This window comes from Aptenodytes patagonicus, chromosome 18, assembly GCF_965638725.1.
Source record: "Aptenodytes patagonicus chromosome 18, bAptPat1.pri.cur, whole genome shotgun sequence".
Lineage (NCBI taxonomy): Eukaryota > Metazoa > Chordata > Aves > Sphenisciformes > Spheniscidae > Aptenodytes > Aptenodytes patagonicus.
This window is the reverse complement of record NC_134966.1, coordinates 8607775-8635165: the sequence shown is the minus strand read 5'-3', so window position 1 is coordinate 8635165 and position 27391 is coordinate 8607775. Positions and strand designations below refer to the sequence as shown.

Below are 27391 nucleotides of genomic sequence, written 5' to 3'. Positions count from 1 at the left end.
TCCCCCTTCAGTCCAGCGCCCTCAAACGCTGGTCAGTCATCACATCGGTATTTCTAAATCCTCCGAATGCTCCGCCTGCGGCAGTGTTAGCGCATAGTGGAAACCGTGCCGCGGGCGTGTAGTTTTCACCCTTAGGAGAACCTTTTAAAACTGAAATGTTCTATCTCCCCTTGGCCCCTAGCGTGTAAATCGCAATTCTTCTGGAAAGAGGCCTGGAAGTCGGCGGTGCTGGGCCGCATGCAGGCAGTGGGGGCTGTGCGCCTCGCTCCCAGCGGGCAAGCCTGCAAACAGATCTTTGAAGATGAGGTAAAAAAGAGAAACGGGTAAAAGCCAAATGAGTTAACTCTGTTGGTCAGTTGTTTGCTGGCTGTTAAAGTGGCGACCTCAAACCAGAGGTCACTTCCAACCTTTCTGGGTTTTGTTTGGTTTAGTAGAAAATAATTGTGTTATCTTCAGCATATGCTTTCTAATGCACCTACGGGTGTTCCTGTGTCTTCACTGTGCATCAGGATACATTAGCTGAAGGCAGAATCATTATAACACAGCAGTAAAAGATAAATTAAGAGGCACGGGAAGCCAGGTTCAGGCATTTCTCACTCTGCTGCTGACTTTCTTTGTAACCATAAGCTAGGCACGCAATCCAGTTTGCTTCAGTTTTCCTCTCTGAGGAAAGGGATAGCTTTTTTTCCTATTTTGAAAACAGTCTTGGATGAAGATTGTTACGCATGTGCCAAGTAGTGTTCGTTATTTTACCTTTCTCTTCTGCCGCCTTTCCCCCCACTGTTTTTATCAATTATTTTGTTGTTATTCTCAGTGCTGTAGGTTGGAAAGAATTCTAACCATTTTGATTGTAGTTCTTCGAAGGTTCACTTAGTACTCTCTTTGGATGAAGTAAGGAACAAGACTAGGTTTTCTATAAAGAGTGAGAGGCTGGCTTTGGTTAGGGACTCAGAAATTTCTACTGATGCCAGGCTACTACCGTGTTACCACCAGAAGCGTGTTGAAAGAACGCCCTACAATGACTCCACAGAAGAGCCACCGTCGTACAGGTAGAGAACAGAAACATAAAAACCCAATTATGTGTTCATGACTCTAGGTATGAAGTTGTAAGGTTTGCACTGGGAGCTAGACACTCCAGAATTCTTGGTCACAGCACTAAAGACTTGTAACAGACTGTCTCTTTGCCAGATGTGAATTGAGTATAACGAGCTGCTGCCTGTTAAGGTGCAGATTAACAGGCTAATATTTGCAATGACATACGTATCGTACGGCTTTTCTTTTAAAAAGAAATTGTAGGTCTTTTTTTTTCAAGGCAATCTAGATATAAGCCCAGTCTGATACGTATTTTTGAACTATATTTTAAACTGTGTTAATGGTTTACATGGTGATGCAGTAATGATTATGTAATGAGCAAGAAAAGAAATTAGTCCATCCATCCTGTTCACCTTAACTCTTCTGCTGAATAATGACGCCCTTAATCTCACTTCCCCCAAAGGAGAAACACAGTGCCCCAGCTGATGGGAAGAGCAGTGGGCAGCTAAAGGCTATTTCCACATTTCTAGCTAGTTCTTACTTAACAGTTCATAGATTTTTATACCTTTTAGAGATAGCGTGTATGTCTTTGTAGTTTACGTGTATTAAATCTAGCATTTATTGCTTTTCATGCCATCATAGCAGATTTGAGGTTGTGATCAACCCAGGATAGAAAATTACTCAGTCCAATTCATCTCAGAAGAAGCAACATTAATTCTTTGAACCATATTCTTTGAAGTTAGAATGATGCTTATGTTCACTTAAATGTTACATTTTGCCAATTACATTGAATATTATACCAGTTGCAGATCCCTACTCTTATGTATTTAGTACAAATCAAAGCTTTATTCTCTTTCTGTTTCAGAGAAGCTACAACATTTCAAAAGGCTTGGAGAAGTGTAGATGTAAATGCAGTTGAGGAAGTCAGATCCCTACCTGATTTTGTTGGTAAAATTTTTTTCCCTTAATGTCAGATATTTTAATTTGAGTTTTTAGGAGCCACCATACATATAATGGTTTTAGCTGAACAAAGTATAAAATCAAGCTCAGAAATGACCTGACACATTTTTGATGATTTGTAAGTAATTTTGAAGATGAAGAGTCCACTCATAGAAAAAATGGTTGTAAAATTGTCAATCAATCACAGTTTCTGTTTAGGTGGTAAATTCCAGCTATGATGTAAGCAGATCTCATTCTTGGAAGTTGCAATTTTTTGTATCATACCTGAACTTAGTTCATAGCTTCCATGCTTTTATCCTTCTGAAAATCACAAATTAATAAAATCAAAGGAAATTTTAAAATAGGCTTTACTATTTTTAATGTATATTTGCATAGATTTCCCTTCCTGTGGAAAGCTGTCATGCACTGTAATAGCTGCACAAACTACAGAGGTCACAGTGTGGACTTAGTGATTCATTGTGCATAGAATCATAGGATAGTTTGGGTTGGAAGGGACCTTTAAAGGTCATCTAGTCCAACCCCCCTGCCGTGGGCAGGGACATCTTCAACTAGATCAGGTTGCTCACAGCCCCGTCCAACCTGACCTGGAATGTTTCCAGGGAAGGGGCATCCACCACCTCTCTGGGCAACCTGTGCCAGTGCTTCACCACCCTCAGCGTAAAAAATTTCTTCCTTGTATCTAGTCTAAATCGACCCCCCTTTAGTTTAAAGCCATTCCCCCTTGTCCTGTTGCAACAGGCCCTGCTAAAACGTTTGCCGCCATCTTTCTTATAAGCCCCCTTTAAGTACTGACAGGCTGCAATAAGGTCTCCCCGAAGCCTTCTCCTCTCCAGGCTGAACAACCCCAACTCTCTCAGCCTTTCTTCATAGCAGAGGTGTTCCATCCCGCTGATCATTTTCCTGGCCCTCCTCTGGACCCGCTCCAACAGGTCCATGTCTTTCTTATGCTGAGGGCTCCAGAGCTGGACGCAGGACTCCAGGTGGGGTCTCACCAGAGCAGAGCAGAGGGGCAGAATCCCCTCCCTCGCCCTGCTGGCCACGCTGCTTTTGGTGCAGCCCAGGATACAACTGGCCTTCTGGGCTGGAGCGCACATTGCCGGCTCATGTCCAGCTTTTCATCCACCAGTGCCCCCAAGTCCTTCTCGGCAGGGCTGCTCTCAATCCCTTCATCCCCCAGCCTGTATTGATACCGGGGGTTGCCCCAACCCAGGTGCAGGACCTTGCACTTGGCCTTGTTAAACATCATGAGGTTCACACGGGCCCACTTCTCGAGCTTGTCCAGGTCCCTCTGGATGGCATCCCATCCCTCTGGCGTGTCGACCGCATCACTCAGCTTGGTGTCATCTGCAAACTTGCTGAGGGTGCACTTGATTTGTATTCTGCAGCAACAGTTCCAAGCTACATCATCCTCATTTCTTTCTTGGCAGTTCCTGAGGAAACAAGGAGTAATATCTTGGAACGCCTGTCAGAACGCCGGCAAGGCCGTCATGATGAAGCACTAACCTCAATGTATCATGAGCTTGCCTGCATTGCCAGGGTAAGACTGGATTTTGTAATCCAGATACTCTGGAATGCTATACTAAGGTCAGGGCCTAATATTCAAAAGGTCAGACCTAATATTCAAAAGATCCTTACCTTTTTAGGAGTTGGAACCCTCTGTTTTGGAGCCTGGAAAATTCCTTCTGACAAAACTGATGGAATCTGATAGAAAAATTGAACTTCTGTTTAAAAAGATTGAGTTTGACACTACTCTGGAAGGTTTCTCGATTGAAGTAAGGCAGCTCATGCCATTATCTCATCTTCGGTATTTGTACCTGGCCTGTGTAACACAGCTTCTTATGTCTTGCTGTAGTTTTAAGATATAAATGCTTGTTTGTTTTTTGGGGTTTTTTTGTTTGTTTTGTTGGGGTTTGTTGGGGTTTTTTTGACATTTACTTTTCAGTGGGATTGTGAGTAAATCCTTCTTGCAGGGTTTGGAAGAACTGTGGAACATCATCCATCAGGAATCCTTGACCAGAAAAAAGTGGATTAGGGAAATGGATGAATCCTTAAAAAAGGTTGAATGGAGTCGAGCTGATAAAGTGAGCTGTAGTTTTAATAGCTGTTAATTAAGCATAAGATTATTATTTGCTTGTAATGCTGGATGCAGAGCAAAGAGTAGCTCATTTCCACAGGAGTCAAAGAGGTCTGCCAGGGTTCTGCTGTGTAGGTGATTACTGTCTTTTCACCGATAGATCATTCTCTGTTTATACCCACGTAATCAGGAGAAGATACTTCTTTTCCAGTTACAAGGTGTTCGTTTCTTCCAGAATTACCTGTAGTAAAGATGCAAGGAATATGTGAGCTGCTTTTATTATTCTGCAGGGTTATTCAGGCCAAACTGTCAAGAGGTCTAATGTTATTTTGTTGGGACATGCCTATTCTGCAGCTGAGAAGGTGCACGGCTGTGCCTTAGCTAATTTTAGTTTGGGTAGGCTGGGTGTCAGCAGCCGAGACGCTACAGTTATGTAGGCTTCAGCCTGACCTGTAAAAGTCATTCGGCATCACAGTAAATGGTTGGATAAATAAATGGATAGTCCATAAGCAAGTCCTTGCTGCTTTGTCCTTGTAGGCAAACAAAAGCTATCTGTTATACCTGTGTCAGTTTGTCCTCTCTTTGTAATGTAGACATGACGAATAGGTCCAACAGCATCACCAGTAACTTTTCTGTTTGATTAGTTATGAAAAATACCAGAGATGACCACACTTGCTTAAATTTCATGTCCACATAAAACAACCACTGGTGGATTCACTACAGATATTTGAAAGGAAGTTGGTTTGTACCCAAAGCTGGTTTTTAAATTCAGATTGCAGCCTGTCTGCAGAGCACTCAATTATCGCAGATATTAAAGAGAAATCAGTTGAGTAGTAACAAAATGGAATGTTTTCATTACTATTTTTATGAACGATTAAAAAAATCAGTATTTAAGATATTTAAGATAGGTATTTTAAGATTCACTTCTCAATCTGTCTATCAGCCAATTGAATTTATTTTAATGGAAAAAATTGTCTTGTTCATATCATTGCTTAACTTGGGAAACTGACATTTGCGTTATACAGATTTTTATTTTTTTTATTCTTTATTCTTTTATTGCACAGATAACAGATGTCCTGAGGAAGTATACTGTGATACTGGAGGCAATTTCCTTCTTCTTGCCAGCTGATGTTTACAGGTTCATGAATAATGAGGCGATGGTAAATCTTTCATACTGAGAGTCTGTTTTACCTGCGAGAAGATAGCAGTCTGAATATTCCCAGAATGTCTTTTCTTCCAACTGAAATTCATTATTTCTACCTATCAATCACTGTAATATAGGAGAGTTTTATATTTTGCAGGGCATTCTTTATCATTTGTATTCTCTTTCCCTCATTTTGTATAGAACAGGCAATTTTTTTTTTTGCATGTTATATGCTGCTTTTATTCCTGTTTTTATTTTTTAATATGCAGATGATTAACAGAGCACTGTTGGCTAATCAGAGGGCAATTGCCAAGCTGTTCTTTAATCTACTGAAATCAGAGATGAAGAGGGAATTATCACATCGATTGAAATGGCAAGATAGAGTCAAGGACTGGAAGCTCATCCAAAAGAACTGTGTAGTTCACAGTTTCAGGTCAGAAATTTTACAATTATATTTTGGATATGAATAACACAAAGTGACTAGTGTTCACTTGCTTTTTCTATGAACAGTAATGTTTTAGCATTTTTCCATTATAAAACTAAAAAGCCAAAAGAACTTAGTGTTCTTTTTTTACCTGGTATGTATAAAATGTATTTTGTATTTGTATTTCAAACATGAAATTTTCCCAAGCAGATATTTACTTCAATGTATTCTTCCATCCTACAGAGAATTTATGGCAAATGAAGAAATACAGAATCCCCCAACTGTGAAAACAGAAATAGAAAATATGATAACGGATCAGATTTTACTCAGTGAAAGGAGACTGGAGTTTTTGCAGCACCTTGGGTATGACAAAAGAGAGAACAGGAACAAAGGGAAATAGAATTCTTTCTGGAGTTAATGAGGGACTTGACCACAAAATGCACTTTGCTTCCTTTCAGCGTGCGATTGTACAGTGCAGCAGTAAGGCAGGGCCTAAACTTCTTTTGTAAAGCTCTTTTGAATGGGAAAAAATGCATTCTTGGTTTTCAGTGCACCAGTTACATTAAATAGGGGGTGATCGAGGACTAGAAATGCAGAAACACAAAAGTAAATCTTACTAACGCTTGAAACATAGTAGAAAGGGCCAGGCAAGGATGGGTAGATAAGTAGAAACTGATGATCTTGTCAAGGCATTATTTCTGTGCAGGAGTTTAATTTGTATGATAAATTAAGAAAGGAGTCTTGATAGAAATCTAACACTGCTATGTTTGAATGTCCATCCTGACAACAAGAAGATGGTTGGGGTGCAACGCAGTACAATATTTACAGTTTTTCTTTTACAGTGTATGTAGCAACAAGATAGATTACAGTTAGTTCCTTGTCAGTAAACAGCGGCCTTGAAAAACAGCAGTCATCTTGTTTTATTTTCATTGCTGATATGGCTGTAAATAAAATAAAGGACAGTAGTATGGTTACTGTGATTCATAATTTTATCCTTTAAGAACGGACTGGATTATATTTGAAGATATCTGACTCTTGTTTCCTATTTCAATAGTGACTTGTTGCCTCCAACACACACGAAAGCTGAGATAAATGAATGGTACAGATCTTTGGTGAATTTAAACAAAAGTATAGGTAAGCTGGGAAATCATAAATCCAGTCTGGAATTCAAGCAATGCTTGCTTTCTTTTTTCCAGGCAGTAGTGAGTCAGACGGTTGCTTTGAAAGTATATGTTTGCTATATTCTTTGTTCCATGTGTTTCCATGTACCTTCTAAGTTGCTTTGAGCTAGCAATACGACCAAGATCAAGATAAGCTGTCTATTGCATCACCTCCCTTTTGCCAACACAAGCATTTTTGCGTGGTGAGATCTAGCAGCAACTGACTTGGTTAGAATTAATCTGGGGAAAATAGAAGGTTAATTTTAATGCAGATTAGTTCTCAATCATACAAAAATACTCCTTTTTACCTCTTGGAGGGTGAGAGGGGAAGTATTTGAGATGTTTCCTCTCTCTGAGTCCTGTAGTGTGCCTTCCCTCTGTCGGTCTACCTTCTCTTTCTCCAGAGCACATCCTGTCTTAATGTTCGTAGCAACTTCTTTGCTACTATACAGGCTAGCGACTGTAACTCACTCACTACTTTTAAGCATAATGATAAAAAGATTTGTATTAAAACATCTTATTTTATTGGTTGATAGTGTCGTACAAGTGTGAAGACACTACTGGGATATATTACCTGTGCTGAGGCTCAGGACAGGTCCTCTGTCATGTTTCCATTTTGCACTGCACTGTGAAATATGGAAATCTTTACAATGGTCTGTTCTTCCATATCCTTCAGATGCCCACAATGTGCAGTATATGATGAAAATACGCATCCAGTATGAGATGGTCCAGCAAAAATGTTTGGCAGAAGTGCAGTTACGCAAGGTTAGCGTCATAGCTTTGGGAATTCTTGGGAGGATTGTTGGTAACAGCGTGCAATGTGTTGTTACAGTAATACGTGTTTGAGGATCCACCAAACACTGAGATAACAAGTGAAATTGCTTTTTAACCTCTGTCTTATTCTGTTAGAAAACTTACTGTCCATTTTGTTTCGCAGTAGCATATGGTATTTGTACTTGAAATGTGTAAAAGCAGTAACAAATGCCAGTAATGAAAGGAGTACTGTCCCACATGTAGGTGGAGGACGCACCGTCAGAACCCTCAGCCTTTGTGCTGAATCTCTCTTATCTTGGGAAAGAAATTCCAGTTCTCTGCCTCAGTTTCTCCCTTTGTGTCCAAATGGAATTGTACTGTTTACTAACAGAATGTGAGATCTTGGGGGTTGAATCTTTCTCTGTCCATTCACAAGAAAAGAAGAAACACTAAGTTTAGCCATACTGTCTGAAAGCCACACAATATTTGTTATGTTATATGCATGTCAATAACTTAGCATTCTTTTCATTTAGAATAACCTGTTGAATCTGAATGTTTGCACAAAAAAAGAGGCTGAAGAACTTGTGAATTCTGGCTTACTTCAGTTGACCGACAAACTAAGAAGTCAGTTTGAAGAAGAACTGGAGCGTATGGATGTATGTTTATTACATTTATTTTTATTACTCTCTGGGAGTAGACTGTTCTTCCTGTGCTACTGCCTGAAATGCCATATGCATCTTAGGCTATTGATGTCACGTTAGGAGGAGGTCCCTAGTGTGACTGAACACCTGCCCCACAAATAAAAAAAGTTTGGTGTGATTCAAGGAGAAGAGTTGAACCATAATTGTATGGTTTATATCTATAATAGGTTGTCAGGGTATAGGCTATAGTTATAGCCCACCCTGCCTGGAGGCAGAGGAATAGATTTAAATGATCTCCCAATTTTCTTTCAATCCTATCTTTTATGATTCTGTACATGAAAATGACTGGGCAGTTGTTCCTAAAATGATAGATGGCTAGATACTTCAGGGCATATGCAGAACTTGGTGATTCTGTGCTTTACAGTACCAGAAGAATAAACAGAAGTTTTGATACTCTCAGCTTCTAGAACAAAAATCCACATTCTTATCCAGTTTACTTGGACTATTTTTTTTCCTCTCCAAATAGAAGAGACCATGTTGAATACTGATAGTGTACTTTCAGACAGCCTTTTATCATGTCATATGTCCCCTTACTCATTTGTTTCACCTTCCAGCAAGCAGTTTAATAGTAACTGATTCACTTAAATGTATTTCTTTAGAGAGACTTTGAGGAGCTGGCTAAACAGAATGAGTGGAATTGTAAAGACTTGTACAGCTATTTTCAGGAGGCCATGGGTGTCTGGGATGTCCATCAACTCATACTGTCCCAGCAGGAAGGTGAACTTCAGAAGAAATTAGATGAATGCAGACAGAAACAGGATAACTTAATACAGGTATAAACATAAAACCAAGGATGCGGTATGATGTAAAGAAAGGACTTCTTAATGCAGAGAACTCTCTGGAATTCAAAATACCTGGTGTAAAATTTAAAACATAATCTTTGACATTTGTACTGGGATTTCTACAGGGTAGTTTCATTCTGTCAGGTACATTTTTTGCTAACTGCTTGATTGACACTTAATGTACAGTCATATCTTATTCTTGATATGGCAATGGTGATAAAGATTATATTTTATGTATTAAGTGGTTGCAAGTTTCTGTTACTCATAAGATCTTGTGCAGGTATAGAGTCTTGTTTGTATGTCAAGTTCTCATATTATGGGTATAACCTGCAACTTGGGGTGGCAATGTCAGAGATGTTGGTCATTATGAAAGGTCTTCGTAGTAGATGAGTTTTGGTAAGGTAGCTTCCCTTCTTGGTGTAGAATATACATACATAATTAAATTACTTGAATCCTAAATAGTTATGAAGCATTTTAGTAATTACTAAATAATTTCTACTGGGTTGTTTTTATGTGGCCTTAGATGATGGAAGCTAATCTGGATATAATTTTGGATGAAATGAGAACAGCGAGCTCTGAAGAAAAGCTGAAGAAATATTTGGAGAAAGCCCTTTCTTCTTTAGATGACATTAGAGCTAGGTATGAATTTTGTAGTGCAAACTTAAAAAGTAAAGCATGTTTGAATGTTGGTTGTACTATTTAGGTCTTGTTTATGCTGTAGTGTGAAGGTGTGGAAAAACATTGCTTGCTACTTTGTGTAAGAATGTAAAATAAAATGATTTCCATATTGAACAAGGTTAAGGCAAATAATACCCACATTTTAGAAGTAGGACTAAGGAAGACTGGTATCATTTAAAAAATATACCGGGTCAGTATTATTATGTAGTATACTATGTCATCCATGCCAATGGGATAATTATTTATTCAGAAGGTAAAAGTAGTCATTCAGATTCTTGAATCGCGGGGATCAGAAAGTAGGTCTGTGCCGTCACCTGCGCTCACAGATTTGATCTCTTTCAAAGTCGCAAGGACTAGAAGTTACTAATAACTTTCAGGTAGCCAAAGTATGTATTTTGGTAATCTTTCTGTTATATTTCTCATGATCAGCCATTTGCATCTTTAAAAATCACATCCAAATTGGCACATACCACTCTCCCTGCTGAAGATCTTAGCAGAAGGTTTGAGGATTAAATAGCCAGAGAGGAAGCAGTTATATTTTCACACCCAGAAGGTCTTTTCTGTCTGTTAGATCGGAGGCATGTTAGAAGAGCGATGTGGACCTGAGAGGCCGATACACACACATGCACACACCTCACACTGTAATTGCGTTCAGAGCTGTTGGTACAGTACTCTTTATATCCATTAGGACAATTTAAAAACCCCAAAGGTAATGTACCTTTATAGGTGAGTGAAAATACAGGGAGAGGTTGCAGAGATGGAATGTAATCTATCTGAACATTTGAACGCGTACATAAATTCCCCATAATTATCTTCGTATAGGAGACAAAGCAAATGTAAATGAAAATAGGTGGGAACATTGATTTTTCTTGAATCAAGACTCAGTTTGAACCATTAGTTTTCATTTCCAAGTAAAATGAAAATAAACCAGAAAAGCTTCAGTCACAGCTGAGCATGATACAGAACTAGCATGAAAGACAGTAATTTGACCTCTCACTTCTAATATTCCTTATGTAAGCACAGGTCTTGAATGGTTTCCCACCCAAAATGAAAGATCTGAAATACTTTATTGTGAATATTTCTTAACTTTTGTGCATTTATCTATTTGTAACAAAATAATCTCTAGTAACAAGCCAGGATGTGATTGTATTCAGGCTAAACAGATACAGTACAATGTTTAGCCTAAAGGTTTTATGAGATTGGTCGAAAAGTTAGATTTGGATTTAAAGACATTGTAGTCATATTTCATTTTATTTCTATACATACTTGAGTCTCTTAAACAGTGACATTAAATTTGACAGGTATGAGTCATTCAACCAAGTTCTAGTGGACGAAGTAATGGCTTACCCAGAAGCTATTTTGTGGGAATTGATTTCTTATAGCATATCCATCAGCCAATATTTTAATGTAAAGGAAATCTTCAAACAGGTATAAAGAAAAACTTCTTTTGGTTTAAAATCTTACTGGTGCATTAATTTTTCACTTTTGGGAAAATTTACATTAGCTTTAAAATTTAGATTATATAAGCTAAAGCATTGTTTTGGCCATAGGACTGAAGTGCTTTTGGTAGAAATAGAGGGGGGAAACACAAAACCTTTCTTTGTCCCACACTTTTAACTCTGTCCTTGTTGCAAACTGCATTTCAGCAAGTTCACTTGCCTTTTAAACAGAAAACTGCAAGGTAACAAAATTATATTAATCAATTTGAGTGTTATAGCTTCTTTAGAAGATAAGTGATTCGTTCAAGACTATCATATCTTATCTTTTGATATATTTTGAGAATGAATGTGGATTTCTTATAAGCAAGCAATTCCTTATTTTTAAATTGTGTGGCGTTTTTTGTTGTTGTTGTTTTGCTTTTAGAACTTGCAAGGAAAGATGGACTCCACATTTCAAGATCAAGGTAATACCTCAACGGTACAAACAGGTATTTTTGCTTTCTTGTTTTTCAATCTGTATTTCTTTGGATTGTGACCAGTAAAACTCTGCTTTAACTGGAAATAACTAGTTAAGGCTTCAGAAGATGAACGTCTGGTGGAGCAGCAAGCTGAGAGCATTGTGCAAGAAAATGAAGGAGAGGAAAAGATGGACAGTTGTCAACGAGAAAATGAAGAAACAAACACAGTTGAGGATGAGGAGATCTTTGCACAGGAAACTGAAGAAACAGAGGAAGAAGAAAATGGGGAGAGTATTCCTCATGAAAGTGAAGAAACTGAGTGTGCAGAACAGGGAGTAAGCTTTACACAGGTAAGTGAACAAGAGAATATATTTGAAGGTGAAGGAAGTCTTGCACAAAATAATGGTGAATAGGAAGTCTTCTTTTTGCTGAGGTGAGTCTAAATTCCTTGAAGTAGATTAGATTTAGTTGTACACAAAGCACGCAGGAGTCTTTATTGTTTTCATTTCTGGATTATTAGGGCTTTAGATCCTTTTTATGGGGAAATGGAGCGTATAAAACAGTTTACAACTGTTCCTTATGCACTGCTTTTACCCTTGTAAAAACCTTTTGCATAGTTTTTTTTTTTTTAATATCTTTCTTTCTTTCTTTCTTTCTTTCATCATAGTATTCTTAACCCACGGTGAATGATTTAAGCTGTATTTGTATCTAAGTATTAGTTTTTCAGGTCTTTAGTTACGTGAATTTATTACCATAACGAAAACCTTTTAAAACATTGATGACTCTGCCCATTGAGACTTGCAAACATATTCTCTGTATGAATGTTGTCCAAATTGAGAATGAGAACATTATTCTTAATATTCTTAGGATTCTTACACTAGCTTGTGCACTGTTGATTCTATGCTTATACCTCTAAAGGTAACAGATGATGATTTCCGGTTGTTTCCTAGGCTGTGTTCAACAGCAGCAAGGCAGAAAGCTCTGAAATTGCTGTTGAGACCTTTTCCACTTCTAGTGGAAACTCTTACACAGTCCTTGGAGTTGAAGAGGCAGGAAAGACTGACATCCCAGAGACTTACTTTACAAAATATGAAAAAGAAGAATCACTCCCTGTGTACCTGAAATATGTACTTATCAAAGAAACCGTGTTCGTAGAGCTGAAGAAATGGTTAGTAGAAAACAGTTTACGTTCTTTCTTTCCCTTTAGGTAATAGACAAATTTCAGCTGTTTGGAAGAAACATTAGACTAAAGATGTGAAAATTATCTAATTATTTTGATGTTATTCCTCTTTTTAAATTGATAAAAATAAGAAAAAATTTTTATATTGCTTTTCATCCATGGCTCTCAAAGTACCACACAAGCATTTACCACTTAAAGAACATTCATATTTTACAGAAAATTATTTAGTGAGAAAACATATTACAGAAAGGCAAATAATTTGCCCCAATTCCCTGCAGAGCCATGAAGGTAAAATGCCTGGTACTCAGTAGTATGCAGCCAGCTCAAAAACTCCACCAGTATTGTGCAAATGGTTATGAAACCATATCTTCCTATAGTCAGATGTTAAATTCTTAGAATTAATATATTTAATAAATTCTTATTTATTACTTACCATTCGTCACTGTAATATTTCTTTTTCAATCATAGGATTCGCCTCTGCTTTTTTGAACACTTGGAGAAATGGTTTGCAGAGTCCTTGTCCAACTCCTGTGCCTTTGTAGCTGCCAAGAAAGAGGAGCTGAATTCAGAACTTCAGCTGTTTCTTCGCTTGCATCAACGAAGGCAGGGGAATATAGAGACAAATATCTACAATGTTAGAGCTGGTACTGACTTTTTTTTACTCTGAACATTACATGTCTTCATTTAGAGACGATCATAAGTGGACCAAAATTTGTTTCAGTGTCAGTTGACTCAGTAGTAGAGGACGGTAGGAAGCAGTTGAGTGTCTACTAATTCCTAGTATAATATGTTACTCATATTTTAAAAAGATGTTTCTTTTCTATAGCTCGTACTGGTTTGTGCTATCTTATGTTTGGAAAATACCTGGCAGTGCCTTGATCAATGACTGGATTGTAAAACATGTAGAACATTCAGTTTCTATTGTCATTATTTGTGATCCTCATTCTTCTTGAAATTATTTAACAAGAGTTTGCAATGTACAAAAAATAATTTTGAAAGTGTTGCAGAAAAAGAATTAGCAAGTGTTGGGAGAGATGAAATGCCAGGGCTTGGCTCCTGAATACAGGAGAGGAAGGATTTAGCTATATGAAATATCACTGAGCAGCTACAGATTGGCCACTAATCAGAACTCTTTTTTTGTATGAGAAGTGTCAGGGTTTTCTGGTGGGAAAAAAAAATAAATTATTTAAGACAGGTTTGTTGATCTTTAACATATAAACTAAAAAATTCTCTTTTGGGAGAACAGGCAAATAATTTTTCAATTCCAGTTTTTCCTGCAAAGAGGGCAGGTGCCTTTTCTGGCAGTTTTCTTGAGGCTGATTGGCTGGTTCTTGATTTATCCAACTATCATTGCAGAAGGGAGACCAAAAATGATTTTTTTTTTCCCCCCACAAAAACAGGGAGAAGTGTATTTTCCATTTAAAAAAAAATCCTTTACTTTTACTTTTGTTACAAGACTGAGAACAGAGAGATAACGGAGATGTCAGCAGTGACCAAAAATAAAGGAAAAAGAGGGCTTAGAGCAAACAAAAGACATTTGTGATTTGAATGGATTAGGAGCTGCCAGGGATATATGTCAAACACAGGAGAAAAGTCAAAGACACAGAATCAGATGTATTTGTTTGTATGTTTTAGCCACTCTGAGATCTAGCTTGGTTTATTTTACCACTGCTTCTGATAATAGGTTGGCTGGTGGTTGTGACAGTCCACAGTAAATGGAATAATGACCATATTGTAAAATTTCTTTTCTTATCAGTGGAACTGGTGCTTCACAAAGAGCGTCTAGAGTGCCACTGTGCAGGGGTGGTGGAAGCTCTGAAAAAGGAGAGAGCTGAATTTCTCAAATTTTGTGATCAGCAAAATAACATCAGCAAAAACTTACATTCACGAATCTGTGACATGGAGTCTGTATTCCGCAATGCTCCTATGACTGAGAAGTAAGTGTGCCACAGGTGTTGCTGGCTGTGAGTTTATGGTTAAATACTCCTGATTGCTGTCTGAGATGTTCCTGGTTTGCGTTCTGAATCTATTTTATATGTCATTACTCTTCAATGAAGACTGCTTCATGAAACTCTAAAAAAAAGTGAAGATTTTTTGTTTCCTTTGTCTCTCCCTGGAGAAATTAAAATCCGTACTGAATGGATGACAATTTTTATATATTTTCAAAGTGCTGGCAGTCTTAAAGTAGCAAAGATGTTTCATCTGTTTAGATTTTATCCAGTTTCTGAACCTGCACAGTAATAGCAATTAACTAATTGGTTCAAAACCAATTAGGATACTCTCCAATGGCATCAACTGCTTGCTGATATCTTCTGAGCGTTCATCAAAACAATCACAGCTCAGTGAGTTGCTTTCAGAATACTAAAACACTCTTGAGTTCTCAGATGTTGTTCACATCTTTACAGCCAGCAGTCTCTGAATCGTAATGTGTACTCCTCTTTCTATATGTTTTCCCTGTCTTTTATTATTTGCTGTTAGGTTAGTTTCTTTCAGCAACAGTCTGCACTCAGAGCTACATAATCATCTGGAAGTGATCCAGGTTTCCCTGAGGAGTTACAGGAACTATTTGGAGGAAGCTTTAGGAAAATTAAGGGATTCAAATGTGGATTTTCTCAAAGCTTGCAGGTATAGAGATTTCATTGTAGCGTTGTTTATAAATAGTTACCTATTTCTGGGCATCAGCGTTTGTTGCATAGGCAGAACAGTAAAATGAAAGTTTATTTTGTTATTCATCTAGTTTGCTATTTAAAAAAAACATATTTATTTTGTCAAGCCACAATTATTATACTATTTCCGTCACATTTGTGTTGATATCTATGTTTTAGGGCTGCTTAGCTAAAATAGTCTTTGAGAAAAGGAAGACTCAGAGCCAATTGCTTTTACTTTGCTGGTTGCTTTCAGATTATTTTTGGAGGGAGGTAACTTTTCTCCTGAGGAGGTAAAGTCTTTCAGCAAGCGTCTTCATAAAGAAAGTAAGCGTATTGACTCTTTTGAAAGTTCAATCAAGAAAGATATGGAGAAAATGGAATCGAGCTGCTTGGAGCAGGTGTGCAGAGTTTCATTCTTTCAATTTATGTCTTATATTGGCATATTTGATGTGATTTATAATCATCCTGCTCCCAGATTAGGACTGTAAGACTGCTCTGTGTGGCAATTACATGATGGGAAAAATAAGTAGAAATGGTGAGTTCTATTATTTAAGTTTTAAAAAGTGAAAATTAATTAGTTCTGTCTCTTGTTTCTGGCATTTTTAAAGGCTACTGAACTTATCAACCGGTCTGAAACAAAGTTCCATTATCTCTTTATGAATCGAGTCTTTATGGAGAAGATCCAACGGTTTTTGACAAATCTACGAGTGCAAATCAAATCAGAGGTACAAACAGAAACATCAGAACTTTGTTTAAACGAATTATAATCATTTTTCTTTTATTCCATTGAAGAGATTTTTAGCTGAATTCAGAGTGGACAAACATTAAGTGACTTTATTCATTCAAAACCTGTTTTCTGCCATTATCAGCTTAAAACTATGTTTTTACTACTGCTGCAGCTATGCTGGAAGACTATGGTCTTGCAGCACATTGAGTATGTCCATCTGAATAGGCCAGCATTTTTGTGTGGTGCAGTGAAGGACATGAAGTGTTGCTTTTGTGAATTATTGTTTTCAGCTTCTCCTCTGAGTACCGGTGATTGAGTGTTTTTACCAGCAAGTCTAGTGGTTTCAAAGTAGAGCCTCTGAAAATGCCTTGAATGGGATTTCACTTCACCAATATCCGCTTCTGCTTTAGGTAGCAAATTCCAATTTGCAGGCAGTGACATTAAACTCTTATCTGGAGAAGCTCCACCAGAAGATAGATGCTTGTGCTCATCCTACCACAGATAAAGAAGTAAGTTCTAATCAGCACGAAATGGTATTTAATTTGACTTGGTATTAATTTGACTCACTGTGCATGTTTGTATGATGTATAAACTAATATTTTTGAGGTAGACTTATGTTTATACACATTTGGGGAGTGGGCAGAAAGAGTACTTTACCACAGAATTTTTGCTCAGGAATGTCCTGTACCTGTTTTCCTGTTTGCCAAACAAAAACATCAGCCTCTATACAATCTCATTGCTTGCATGTACGGGTAAATAAAATGGTGACAGAACAGAGTCAAATGATGTTGTATGCAACAGTCAGCCTATTTGAGAAGACTGAAATAGCTGGTTTAGTAAATACCATCTGTATCACCATATCTTTCAGGCTTTGGCTTCTGAAGAGTTGTATGATTTTGCCAAAGTAATGTTGAAAGAACTGAAAAAGAGGAGCCAGTATCTTGACTGCTTGCTAGTAAAAGCAATGAGCCCACATGATAATGTAAGATAGCATTTAAGTTCTCTATATTTTATTTAATATTGAGTGAATTTTTATGTGTATATGTTTTAAAGGTTTTTCAGAATCTGTGCTTTGAATTTTCAAATGAAGAAAGATGCTGCATTACGCCAAGCTGTCCAAGACATTGTAACATTAGGTCAGCTTTTTTAAGAGGCTGAGTAAATCAGTCATCACTGAGTTTACAAAATGTTAAAGATGCGCAGCATCGCGATGAGTTGCTCAGTTCTTCACAAGAGTTTATTTTCAAGGTGTAGCACTATTCATAGATACAAATTTCATGGGTTTCTTTAAAGAATTAAAAAAAAATAATCAAATGTGTCCTGAAGAGATTTTTTTATCGAGTGGGGTTTGTTTTTTTCTTTTCCTTCCTTGTCTGGAAAGTCTGTCTTTACTTTGGAATCTACAGTGGATCATTATTTTATGGGTATATACTTAAATACTGCTTATGATAATTACGAGAATCTACTCTTAACTACTTTTAAGTGTCTCAGAGTTGTATAGCTGTAACAACATTACTACTAGAATTATAAAAAGCTTTCTTTCAGCCTGTGAAGCAAAATAGTGCATGTTTGGAAGGTCTGCTTTAGTAATCAGTAACTACATGTTATTAAGCAGTAATGCTTTCACTAATTGCCTGCTACAGTCAACAGGGTTTCATTTTTCTTCCCATTTCAGGAGGATTTTACCCCTCTTGCAACAGACATTACGTTACAAGGTCCAATTGCTGTTGCCATTCGAACAGAGCATCTCAGAGATGAGAACAAAGTGATGGTGATAGGGCTGGATCCTGTCAAATTTCCTTTGTTAAATCCAAGCAGAATGGGAAAGTCTGCAGTTGATGATTTATCAGTAAGCGTTATCAGAAATTTACTCGAGTAAGTACTTGTTTGCCTAAAGGTATTTTTCTGTCATTGTCTTTATTTATATTTTCTTTACTATATATATCTCTTCTCTTCATGAGGCTCATGATAACACTACACGGGGCTTCACTACAGTATTTTTTAAATTTATATTCCAGAAGCACATAAAGGTTTTCCTGAATTCATATTTTGTAGTTTACCTTTGTATACACAGAACTATTGAATATATTGTTCATAGGTAATACAACTACATACTTTCTGGTCAGTCTAGCTGAGACTGCTTTCTTTTTAAGAGCAAGATTTCTAATAGCCAAAAATACCCCATTGTGAGTAATAAGTGACATCTAGTTTATAGCGCTATGATAAATTTTAGGTATTAAATTTTTGTCTTCTAGAGCCTTATTTTAGTTAAAAGGTGATTACGTGCTACATAGTTGAATGAACATACAAAGTGTGAAATGAATGGTATGACAAGTGTCTGATTTGCAAATAAATATTTTAATGCAGTTTTGCTTTTAGAAATTCTGAAATTCCAGTTAAACAATTAGTTAGTCCCATGAAAGTACTTATATTTACACTGTCAGTTGTAAAAGTAATCCTATCTGTTAAATATTATCTCAGAAATTTAACTGCACTTAGCACATGGTAGGGATAGAGAACTTACATAGTTCTCTATGTAATATGTAGTATAGTATATAATATAAAATAGCAGGGTATTCGATAGCTGCTTAGCTCTTTTTTTGTTTCAGAATTCAGCCGTCCAGAAAATCTTCAGGCCTAAATCAGGAAAGAAAGGATCACTCGCGTTCATTACGACCAGGTGTGCCAGCATTTCTTTTAATATATTACATCCATCTAAATTGTAGTTCCTAGCATATCATTGAGCAGGTCTAGCATGTTCCAGGGCAGTGGCTTACATGCTAGCTCTGAGAGAGTTCTGCATCACAACTTTTTTCTTGGATATCTTTACTTTGCAATAAGAAGATGATTTTTGGCTCTTAACCAATGAAAGCTGCAGGATGAGATAATAATTTTATAAAGAGTACCCATATTTGTGATAGCGAAAGGGAAAAGGGATGGAGAAAAGAATTAGAAGAGAAGTCATGAAAATATGTAGGGGATCAGGGGTCCTTCTCACAGTGCACTCAAAGGTGAGTGCAGAGGTAACCCCAACTGCTCCCTACCTAGTGTTCCCATTTCCTCATCTCTCTTCTCCAGAGCTTGACTCCTTCAGCCACTTCCGAAGATATTCTCTCCCTCTTCCCCATTTCTAAGTCCTGATCACAGCCAAGACTATGAATGTAGCCCATTCATTCTCCTTCTTATTCCCTGCCTTAATGTTGTTTTAAATCTCCTCCCATCTACCACATATTTTCTGTGACATTCCCGTTACTCATGCCCCAGTGCACAACCTTTATTGCTGTTGCCACTGCTGGGTTACTTCAGTTCTGTCTGCCAGAAATGATTGTTCCTACAGTTGTCCCCTTAATGTTGTAAGGAAACATTATAGAAAGGAGAATACAAACTGTATAAAAAAGACTTCAGTTGGCATTTATACAATGTTCTTCATCTTTCCTTGTTAAATATAAAGCAATTCTTCCCACATCATCAAAGAAGTCGTCTCCCGTACGTGTATCTGACAAAGGTCCTCGGAACTCTGCTACTTACAGCTATGCAACTCGGATCACCAAGAAGTCATCTTTTAAAAAAAAGATGCCAGCAGGAAGGTAAGACCCCTGAAAGGAGGAATTCCACTTATACTATTCGTATGCAGAAATTTACTTAAACTTTGTCCACTGCCTGTTCTTTGAAAAATTCTTAATCCTTGTTTGTATTAGCCTTCTTTCCATCTCTGCTTATCATTTGGGATCTCTTCCCTGTTTATGTCCTCATGATCAGCACTGCTTTTTTTTTTTCCTTCAGATTTTGGCTGGAAGAACACTTCTTTTTCTCCTTCATCTGCTGTTGTTTTGTATTGTGAAGTTGTTGAAATATAGACTAACCCGGCTCTTAAATCAATATGGCTTAATTTTCAGGTCTGGTGTCTAAATAGTATGTCTTCAGCTTAGTGCATAGATAGATGAAATGAGCTACTGTAATAGTGAAAACAACAGAAAAGTTTTGAAGAGTTGTTGAGGAGAAAATCCTGAGAATTTTTTTCCATCAAAAAATTATTTTCATATAATACTAGTTTTAGAGTTACCTTTTTCCCAATTTTTATTCCGTTTCACGTCCGTCATACGACTGACTAGCTCAAATAATCAGCCAGAGAAGGAAAATACTTGTGGATAGTTTCAAATTAATGTTTTGCCTCCCTAGGACACAGAAATACACCAGACCAGTTCTCAGTGACAAGAGATTCCAGATATTTGGAGAGAAGCCTCCAGAATCTGAGTAAGTCATGTATATTTGCAGAAATAGAAGTTAATCTGCAAAAAAAACCCCTACCTATCTATCTATTTATCTACTTATTTATTTATAATCGTGAACTATAGAGTTCACCATTGAATTTTGAGATATTTAATCTTGATATTTATGGGTCAAAGTGTTTACAGAACAGTTCCTTTTTGCAGCATAACAATAGTGAATATAAAATTAATCCATTTTATTCTATTTAATAGCTAAAATGGGTGGCCTCATTGGGGCCCATTTTCTACATTTACAAAAATAGCCTGTCTTTCAGTTATTTTAACCTCTAAGAAGATAAATTTTATACACTACATTCTTGTGCTCAATATTACATTTATATGAATAAACAAGGAACAAAGTGTTTAGGAGGTGATTTTTAAATGGTTCCATTCTCCTTCTCTAAGAAAATGATCATATTTTTTCTTGATATGTGCAGTTATACCATATAGAATTGAGATACTTCACATGTGCTGTGCAAAACTATTAAAGTTAATGCCTGAGATGTTTAAGTGCCTGGGAATTTTGTTCCACATTGTGTTTCAAAATACTTCCAGTAAACAGCTAGACCCACTTTCAAATATTTTTGGTTTATCAAAAATGCATGGGAAGCTCTTAAGATAAGTTTTCAGCACAGGAAGTTGGCTAAGATTGCTTTTTTTGTTCCAGTGACGTGGAGGTGTTCTCCAGTAAGCATTTACAATATCTGAGAGTCCTTGCTTCTTCTGAAGAGAATCTGTACTAATGGGGGTGAAGGTTCTTAGGCATTCTGAATATTTGTTTCTGCATGGTCTGAAAAATGTATTAAAATAAACCTGAACAAAATAGTTGAAAAACAGTAAATATTGCCAATGTGATCTTTTTACAGTGTGATCGCCTTTTAAAATTTTTTTTAATTTTGTTTGTTTTCAGTACTTTTAAAGGGATTATTATGAATATTCTCTGGACGGGAAATAACAGCTTGCTCTGTCTTGCTGAGGTAGGAAAACCCAGTGTTCTTCAGTCACTTTTGCTTTCATGGGTCTACTCCTGTGTCAGCTAAATAATTTGGTTCTTTACAATGTTTGGATGGCCATCCAAAAATTTTCCTTTCTTCACCAGTGCATCTAATTTTTAAGTAGTATTTGACACAGTGTATTTTTAATCACAGGTTTCTTTATAAATATTAACTAAGCATTTCAGAATCAGAGGAAGAAAACTGGTCTCAAATAAGAGGGTGGTTGATAGTCTTGTATATCCCTGCTACTGTTATATGCCTAGATATGACTTGTTTGAATGTTATCAACAACTTTTCTGTTTTATCTTGATCTCCTGAAGGAGTTCTACCAAAAAGAGAAGCCTCAAATCACAATGCCTGAAGATCTGCCAGAGACATTTGAACGTTGTGCAGAAGTGCTCAAACAGAAACTATTGTCATACCAAAGTCAGACAGATGTTTACTACAATTCCTGTCTTATAGGTAAATTCATTCAGTTAAGACTTTTAATTTCTTGTGTATGTAATTTTTCAGTTATGTAAACTGAAAATTGCAACGGTCGAAAATTATGTAGCTTTCTTAATCCATCACCCTCAGTGGAAAAACTCCAGTTGATTTTACTGGAAATTGGGACAATATTCTCTTTGGTATATTATCAGCTACAAAAAGCGTGGCAGAAGGGCATTTGACTAAGTTGAAAGACCTGTACAAAGTCACATCTTTTAGCCAAGCGTATGTTTCTCAAAGCATTGGACCTAGAAAAAGGAATGGCAGGGACAGAATCTCTGTGAGAGAAAATTCCAGGTTGTTTGACCCTTGCAGTGTATATTCAACTCGGCTGAGTGGTGTTTTTCCTTGCAATGAATACTTCTGTGTCACATAAACGGCCTGTCTTTTCCAAAAAGAATTTCAGGATCAGTTGAAGTTGTTTGAGAAGGAGCTCCCTTATGTCTCCCAGTTGGCAGTTGACAGCCTTTTAAAAGAACACGAGCAGAAGCTCAGCTATTCCACTGGTCAGATTCGGCACCTCTTCAATAAACAGCTGGAAGACTGGGAGAGCGTGAAGGTATGTGTCACGGACATGTTGGAATGCTTCCAGTATAAGCAATGCTAAATGCATCAGAATTATAAAATTTTCTTCTTGTTAATCTCGCTGTTTGCTTAATCACTCACTGCTGAGCTAGCCACAGATTTAGTTCCTGTGTTTGCAGTTAGTCTGTGTAGTTCTACTGGAAGCTTTGTATTTCTAGTAACTCAGTCCCTTCTCTCACTGCTTCCAGCATTGGGCTGCCTCTTTATAATCTTGTACAGCTCTGCCTGCCATCTTACTCTTAGATTGTAAACTCTTTAAGGGCTGTGACTTTGTGGTATGGCTATACAGCTCATACTGTATGGGTGCACTCGTTTGTAGGTATATGACATACGGATAGTGAAATATCATCATTTACTGTCTTTCAAAAAAGAGGTATATTTTGTCTGGTAATATCAGAACTGGCAACAGAATCATAATGGAGATCATGCAGAAAATGTTAGAGTAGTATCTTGAGATTTTGTCCCTCTGAGTATTAAGTTAAATTCAGGAAAAAATACAAATATAAAGATATAAAAAATATCTTGTTTACCACTTGGTAGGAGAGATTATTATTTGTTGAAAATGAAAACCAAGGTGAGATCAGAGGCCCTGTTCTCCAGCAGATAGGCAATTTGGTATATACTGCACTGCAAGGTTTATCTCTAGACAGCTAAGGAATACACTAAATTTTCTTTGTCTTTCTGAATACTTTTATATGAAATGTGTGGGTTTTACTTCTTCCTTATTACGACTCAATTGCACGTTCTGTACTGAAGGCATTTCTTTCTTATGTATTTACTTAAAGGCTCTGCACAAGAATCAATTACGTCCCTCTCTGGGACACCCAGACAACTTACTTCAGCTGGACGCTTTGTGCCAAGAGGAAATAAAAAGGCAAAAAGACCAAGCTGATGGTATTCATCTCAACACACAGATGCTGCAGGTAGTAGTAAAGCCGTTGCTTAATATGAACTTAGATGTGGCGTTTGGAGAGGAGAGTACATCTTGGATACATTTTTCCTCCCCATCAAAAGTAAACTTTTTAGGCAATCGGGTTCATATATCTTTCAGCTTTTAAGTTATTATCAGTGTTATTAAGTTATTACCAGCATTATTATTAAGTTATTATCAGCATTATTATCAGCATTAGATCAATACATAAATAAAGGCATGTGCACACGTACACGTGCATAGATTTATTGTAGAACTAACTGATCTTTTGCATCATTCATAGAACGTACTGAGGAAGAGATGACATAACTTAACGGTAGAATTATTGGCTATAAGTCTAAACTGGGAGCAACAGTGACATCCTCTGGTTAATTATATTACTTGCAGACAACAGATGCCTGGAAGGGTTTCTTCTGTGTGCATTTCATTAGTGCAAATAATTGACATTTTTCTACACAGGATTAAGAACTGGAATAAGCAGAATTTTACAGGGGAGATCTGGGAATCAAAACACTTTTCCTGCTCCATCCTCTAGGGTTATTGAAGGTCATTTCCCCAGCATTAAAGCTCTTTGCTTATTTCTCTCAGGCCACTTACTCAAAATTCTATACTGTCTGCAGAGTATATATATTTTTAATTCCGAAGTAATATCTCCTTCTCCTCTTAGCTCTGCATACAAACAGAGAAACACACATACCCTGTTTTAGAATAATACCTGGCCTAAGCACGTCCACCCAAAGTACTCAAATTCCAGAATGGCCTTTGATTTGGGCAGAAGGATGCATTTACAGGTAGCTGTTTTTATCAGGTTTAGATGCTTAACCCAAATATTCAGCTACTGGGAAACTATACACAGAACTCTATAGCTTTTTGTACTTTACCTTAGGTAATCAGGTAGTGTTGAGAATACTGCAGAGAGGCATTTTTTAGACCCTTTTATGTGCAACCTAGAGCCTTATGTCTGTTATCTGCAGCTGTTGAAAAATGTCAAGGTTGGATACTTGTGCAATTCTTTTGGAGCTAAACTAAAAGGAGAGGAGATCAAGTTATCAAAGGAATTCCTCTCACTTGTCTCCAATGTCCCAACAGGACTGTGCTGCCGAGTGTGCTCAGAACTTTGTTTCTGCACTAGCTGCCTTCACTGAAAAACTGCTTCTGGAATTAGATGAAAGTATCACTATTGATGATGTGCAAGTAGCAAGTAAGTAAAGAAGAGATTGCTTGTTCAGGCCTCCACTTCCTTCTCAAAGATTGCAGCAGACTTTCCCTAGGAAGAGGAGACTTTTATATGCTACACTACTTTAAATGGAAAGGTTTGCATGATCAAGCATGCAAAGCTATTTCTTGCAAGTGAAGAGCATCTCACTGCGTATGGTGGTACTGCTGCCATTGTTTTGTTGCTGCTGAGTCTATGTTCTGTTATCTCCCAGAAACTGAAATACCAAGAGAGAAGACATCCACTTTAATCCGCCGTAAACACGCTGGACTTCCTCTAGGAATCTGTGAAGTTAAACAGTTAACCAAACGTGGGAGCAGGTAATATTTGAAGATACTGAACACTGTTCTATGTAATTTCTCTTCTCTAAACTGGTATCATACACTGTCCTCATAGTTTTTTGCTGCACTTGTTGAAACTGCTGAATACTATGCTCATCATTAGTAATGTCATTTAACTAGTTATGGGGCAGTTTGGGTGGGTGATGATTTTAAAGAAAGAATAGCAATGGATCCAAATAAATAAAAGTGAATTATGTATTGTATTGTAAAGCAATACAATCTCAATTTTATTGCTATGCCACTTTACTACCCATTATTTATCAATTCAACAGTTTCAAATCTATGAATATACTGTGTATTTTCACTCAGAAGATACGAATTCTATTTACTGTGGAGAGATTTTGAAGTTTTAAAAGAAAAGGTGGTTGTACTAAATAAGGTAGTTTGTAGGGTAATCCTTTTGTGGAGATTAAAAAAAAACATTTAATCTTTTGCACTTTAAGTACAAGTAACATGCATTAGTATAACCTGCTCTCTATTCTAACTTTCTCTCTCATGTGGCTTCGTTTGTTTGTTTTGGTTTTTTGAAGGACTTGGCCAGGAATACCCATGACTACTCTTACAGACAATTCAGACTATATTATTTGCAGAGAAACTGCGTCGGTTACAACAGCTAAGACTACACCGGGCCATGTAGCAGCAATAGAGGCAAGAGATGCTGTATATAAGGTTGGTCTGTGAGAGAGGACTGTGAGTGGGGCTGCTACTGTTGTGGATTTTTTTTAAGAAGAAAATGATAGCTATGTATAGGTTTTTAATATACACAGTGTTTTCAGGTCTTAAAGCCATATTCACCGTGTGTAGAAGACCTCTCTCGTGTCCGTTTCTTTGTGATGTTGTCAAAAGCAGACAGAGTTGGTTTCTCAGGGAGCCCTCTCATTCAGATACATTACAATGGGGAATTGTTGCAGCAGGGAAGCACGGATGGTGACAGAAACAGGACACTTCATGCATTTCAGCAGCAACACAATTCAAAAAGTAGCTGCTGCCACAATGCCATTTCAATACAGCTTGCTTTCGCTCACCTTTCTTTCTAAAGCCTACAGCTCTAGCGTTAGATCACAAAGGCTGATTTTTCCATAAAAGGTGAAGGGCTGTAAGATACTTACATCCTCTCTTACATCCCGAACCATCACAGATCATTGTTTCCACCATAAAAATCATCACTCTTTCTTCACTAAGTCTGCTAGAAGAATGAGCACATTCCAGACAACTCTGAGACTGACTTGCACTGACGATAGCTTGTGAAACAGTAGCGTTCAGCAATTAGGAGAATATTCTTATGTTAAATCATTTGGAAATAAATGGTCAGTGTTTATGCATCTGTCCTGGAAGTAATCGTACTCCCAGTGAACTGAATTAATTTTTTAAAAATACCTATTTTTAATAGAGAAATGTAAAATACACTGGCAAATGCCATCAAAACTATAAATTTGCATGAATGTTTTATGTATCTAGTTATGGTACCTAAGCACCTGGTTACAGTGTAGTTTTGAACGTTGTTTGTTAGCAGGGTGTGATATAGTAAATGCATGCCACAGAAATATTTTCCTGAATGTATGTATGTTGCATTAAAAATACAGTATTTTATATTTTGGAGCATGGACTCTTTATAAAGGTGCCCTGAGGTTTTCATGGTAGTCTACAAGTTTCTGTTTAGCAGCTTTGTAATAGTTCAGTTCATACTTGTGACTTAGGAAGTTCCGGCAAGAGCCAGCGTGCATTCTATGTTTGAGATGCATGCTTCCCTCTCTCTTGTCTAGAGAAGGCAGCTCTTTAATCTTAGGAGCTAATGGAAGTGAGATGGAGATCTTGCATTTTTAGCAAAACTTAAAAGGAACACAGAAGGAAGGCAGTGAATAATTCATTGTTCATGTAGTTCTATTGTCGAAGGCAGAAAATAAGTGGCCTGTATGCAGTCTTCTGACACAGTGGATCAGGACCTGGATTTAGGCAAAGTAAAATTATATTTCATCACTACCAATTTTGTCCTTTGTTTTTGTTGTTTATACAGAAATACAAATGTAAACTTGAGCAGCAGTTTGCCCAGATCAAGGAAGAAAGTACAGCTCAGCTGCTGACAATTCAGCGTTGGGAAGATTGGTGGAAACGATCCATCCAGAAGATTAAGCAACTTTATACATGAGATCAGTCAAATCTTGATGTCCTTCTGATCATTGCTGGTGTAAACTGACAAGTTTGTACTAATGTCAGTGATGTTATAGATTTGGTCCAACAGCATTTTCTATTTTTTTTTTTTTTTTAATTTCTGTTGTACTGAACAAGTGAAAGGAGCTATTTTTGCCTCTTGAAATAAAAAATCTGACGAATGTGCTGTAAATGAAATGTGGACTCTGTGCAGTGCTTCCTAGGTGGATCTCAGCCAGAGTAAAGTTAACTCGTTACGGT

At 37.2% G+C, this 27391-nt stretch overlaps 1 protein-coding gene across 1 annotated transcript; it reads left to right on the top strand.

Moving 5' to 3' along the window:
- The first annotated feature begins 222 nt into the window (after nucleotides 1–222).
- On the top strand, nucleotides 223–27321 carry CCDC180 (coiled-coil domain containing 180). The gene is made up of 37 exons (XM_076355549.1): nucleotides 223–306; nucleotides 865–1049; nucleotides 1898–1980; nucleotides 3420–3529; nucleotides 3636–3764; nucleotides 3963–4073; nucleotides 5131–5226; nucleotides 5480–5643; nucleotides 5878–5997; nucleotides 6689–6768; nucleotides 7471–7559; nucleotides 8081–8203; nucleotides 8848–9021; nucleotides 9554–9669; nucleotides 11010–11136; nucleotides 11572–11611; nucleotides 11717–11955; nucleotides 12556–12773; nucleotides 13254–13429; nucleotides 14542–14722; nucleotides 15264–15410; nucleotides 15687–15831; nucleotides 16042–16158; nucleotides 16571–16669; nucleotides 17029–17142; nucleotides 17836–18035; nucleotides 18770–18840; nucleotides 19612–19747; nucleotides 20340–20414; nucleotides 21339–21405; nucleotides 21744–21885; nucleotides 22308–22468; nucleotides 23280–23417; nucleotides 24515–24626; nucleotides 24856–24961; nucleotides 25513–25651; nucleotides 26997–27321. Exons 1-37 carry the CDS (start codon nucleotides 238–240, stop codon nucleotides 27126–27128), a joined length of 4731 nt encoding a protein of 1576 aa, XP_076211664.1. The 5' UTR covers nucleotides 223–237; the 3' UTR covers nucleotides 27129–27321.
- The last annotated feature ends 70 nt before the right edge of the window (nucleotides 27322–27391 follow it).

Coding starts and splice junctions, on each gene's coding strand:
- CCDC180 (XM_076355549.1), top strand. CDS start 238: ATGCAGGCAGTGGGGGCTGTGCGCCTCGCTCCCAGCGGGCAAGCCTGC. Junction 8,204..8,847: donor AAGAACTGGAGCGTATGGAT/GTATGTTTATTA, acceptor GTATTTCTTTAG/AGAGACTTTGAGGAGCTGGC. Junction 9,022..9,553: donor AACAGGATAACTTAATACAG/GTATAAACATAA, acceptor ATGTGGCCTTAG/ATGATGGAAGCTAATCTGGA.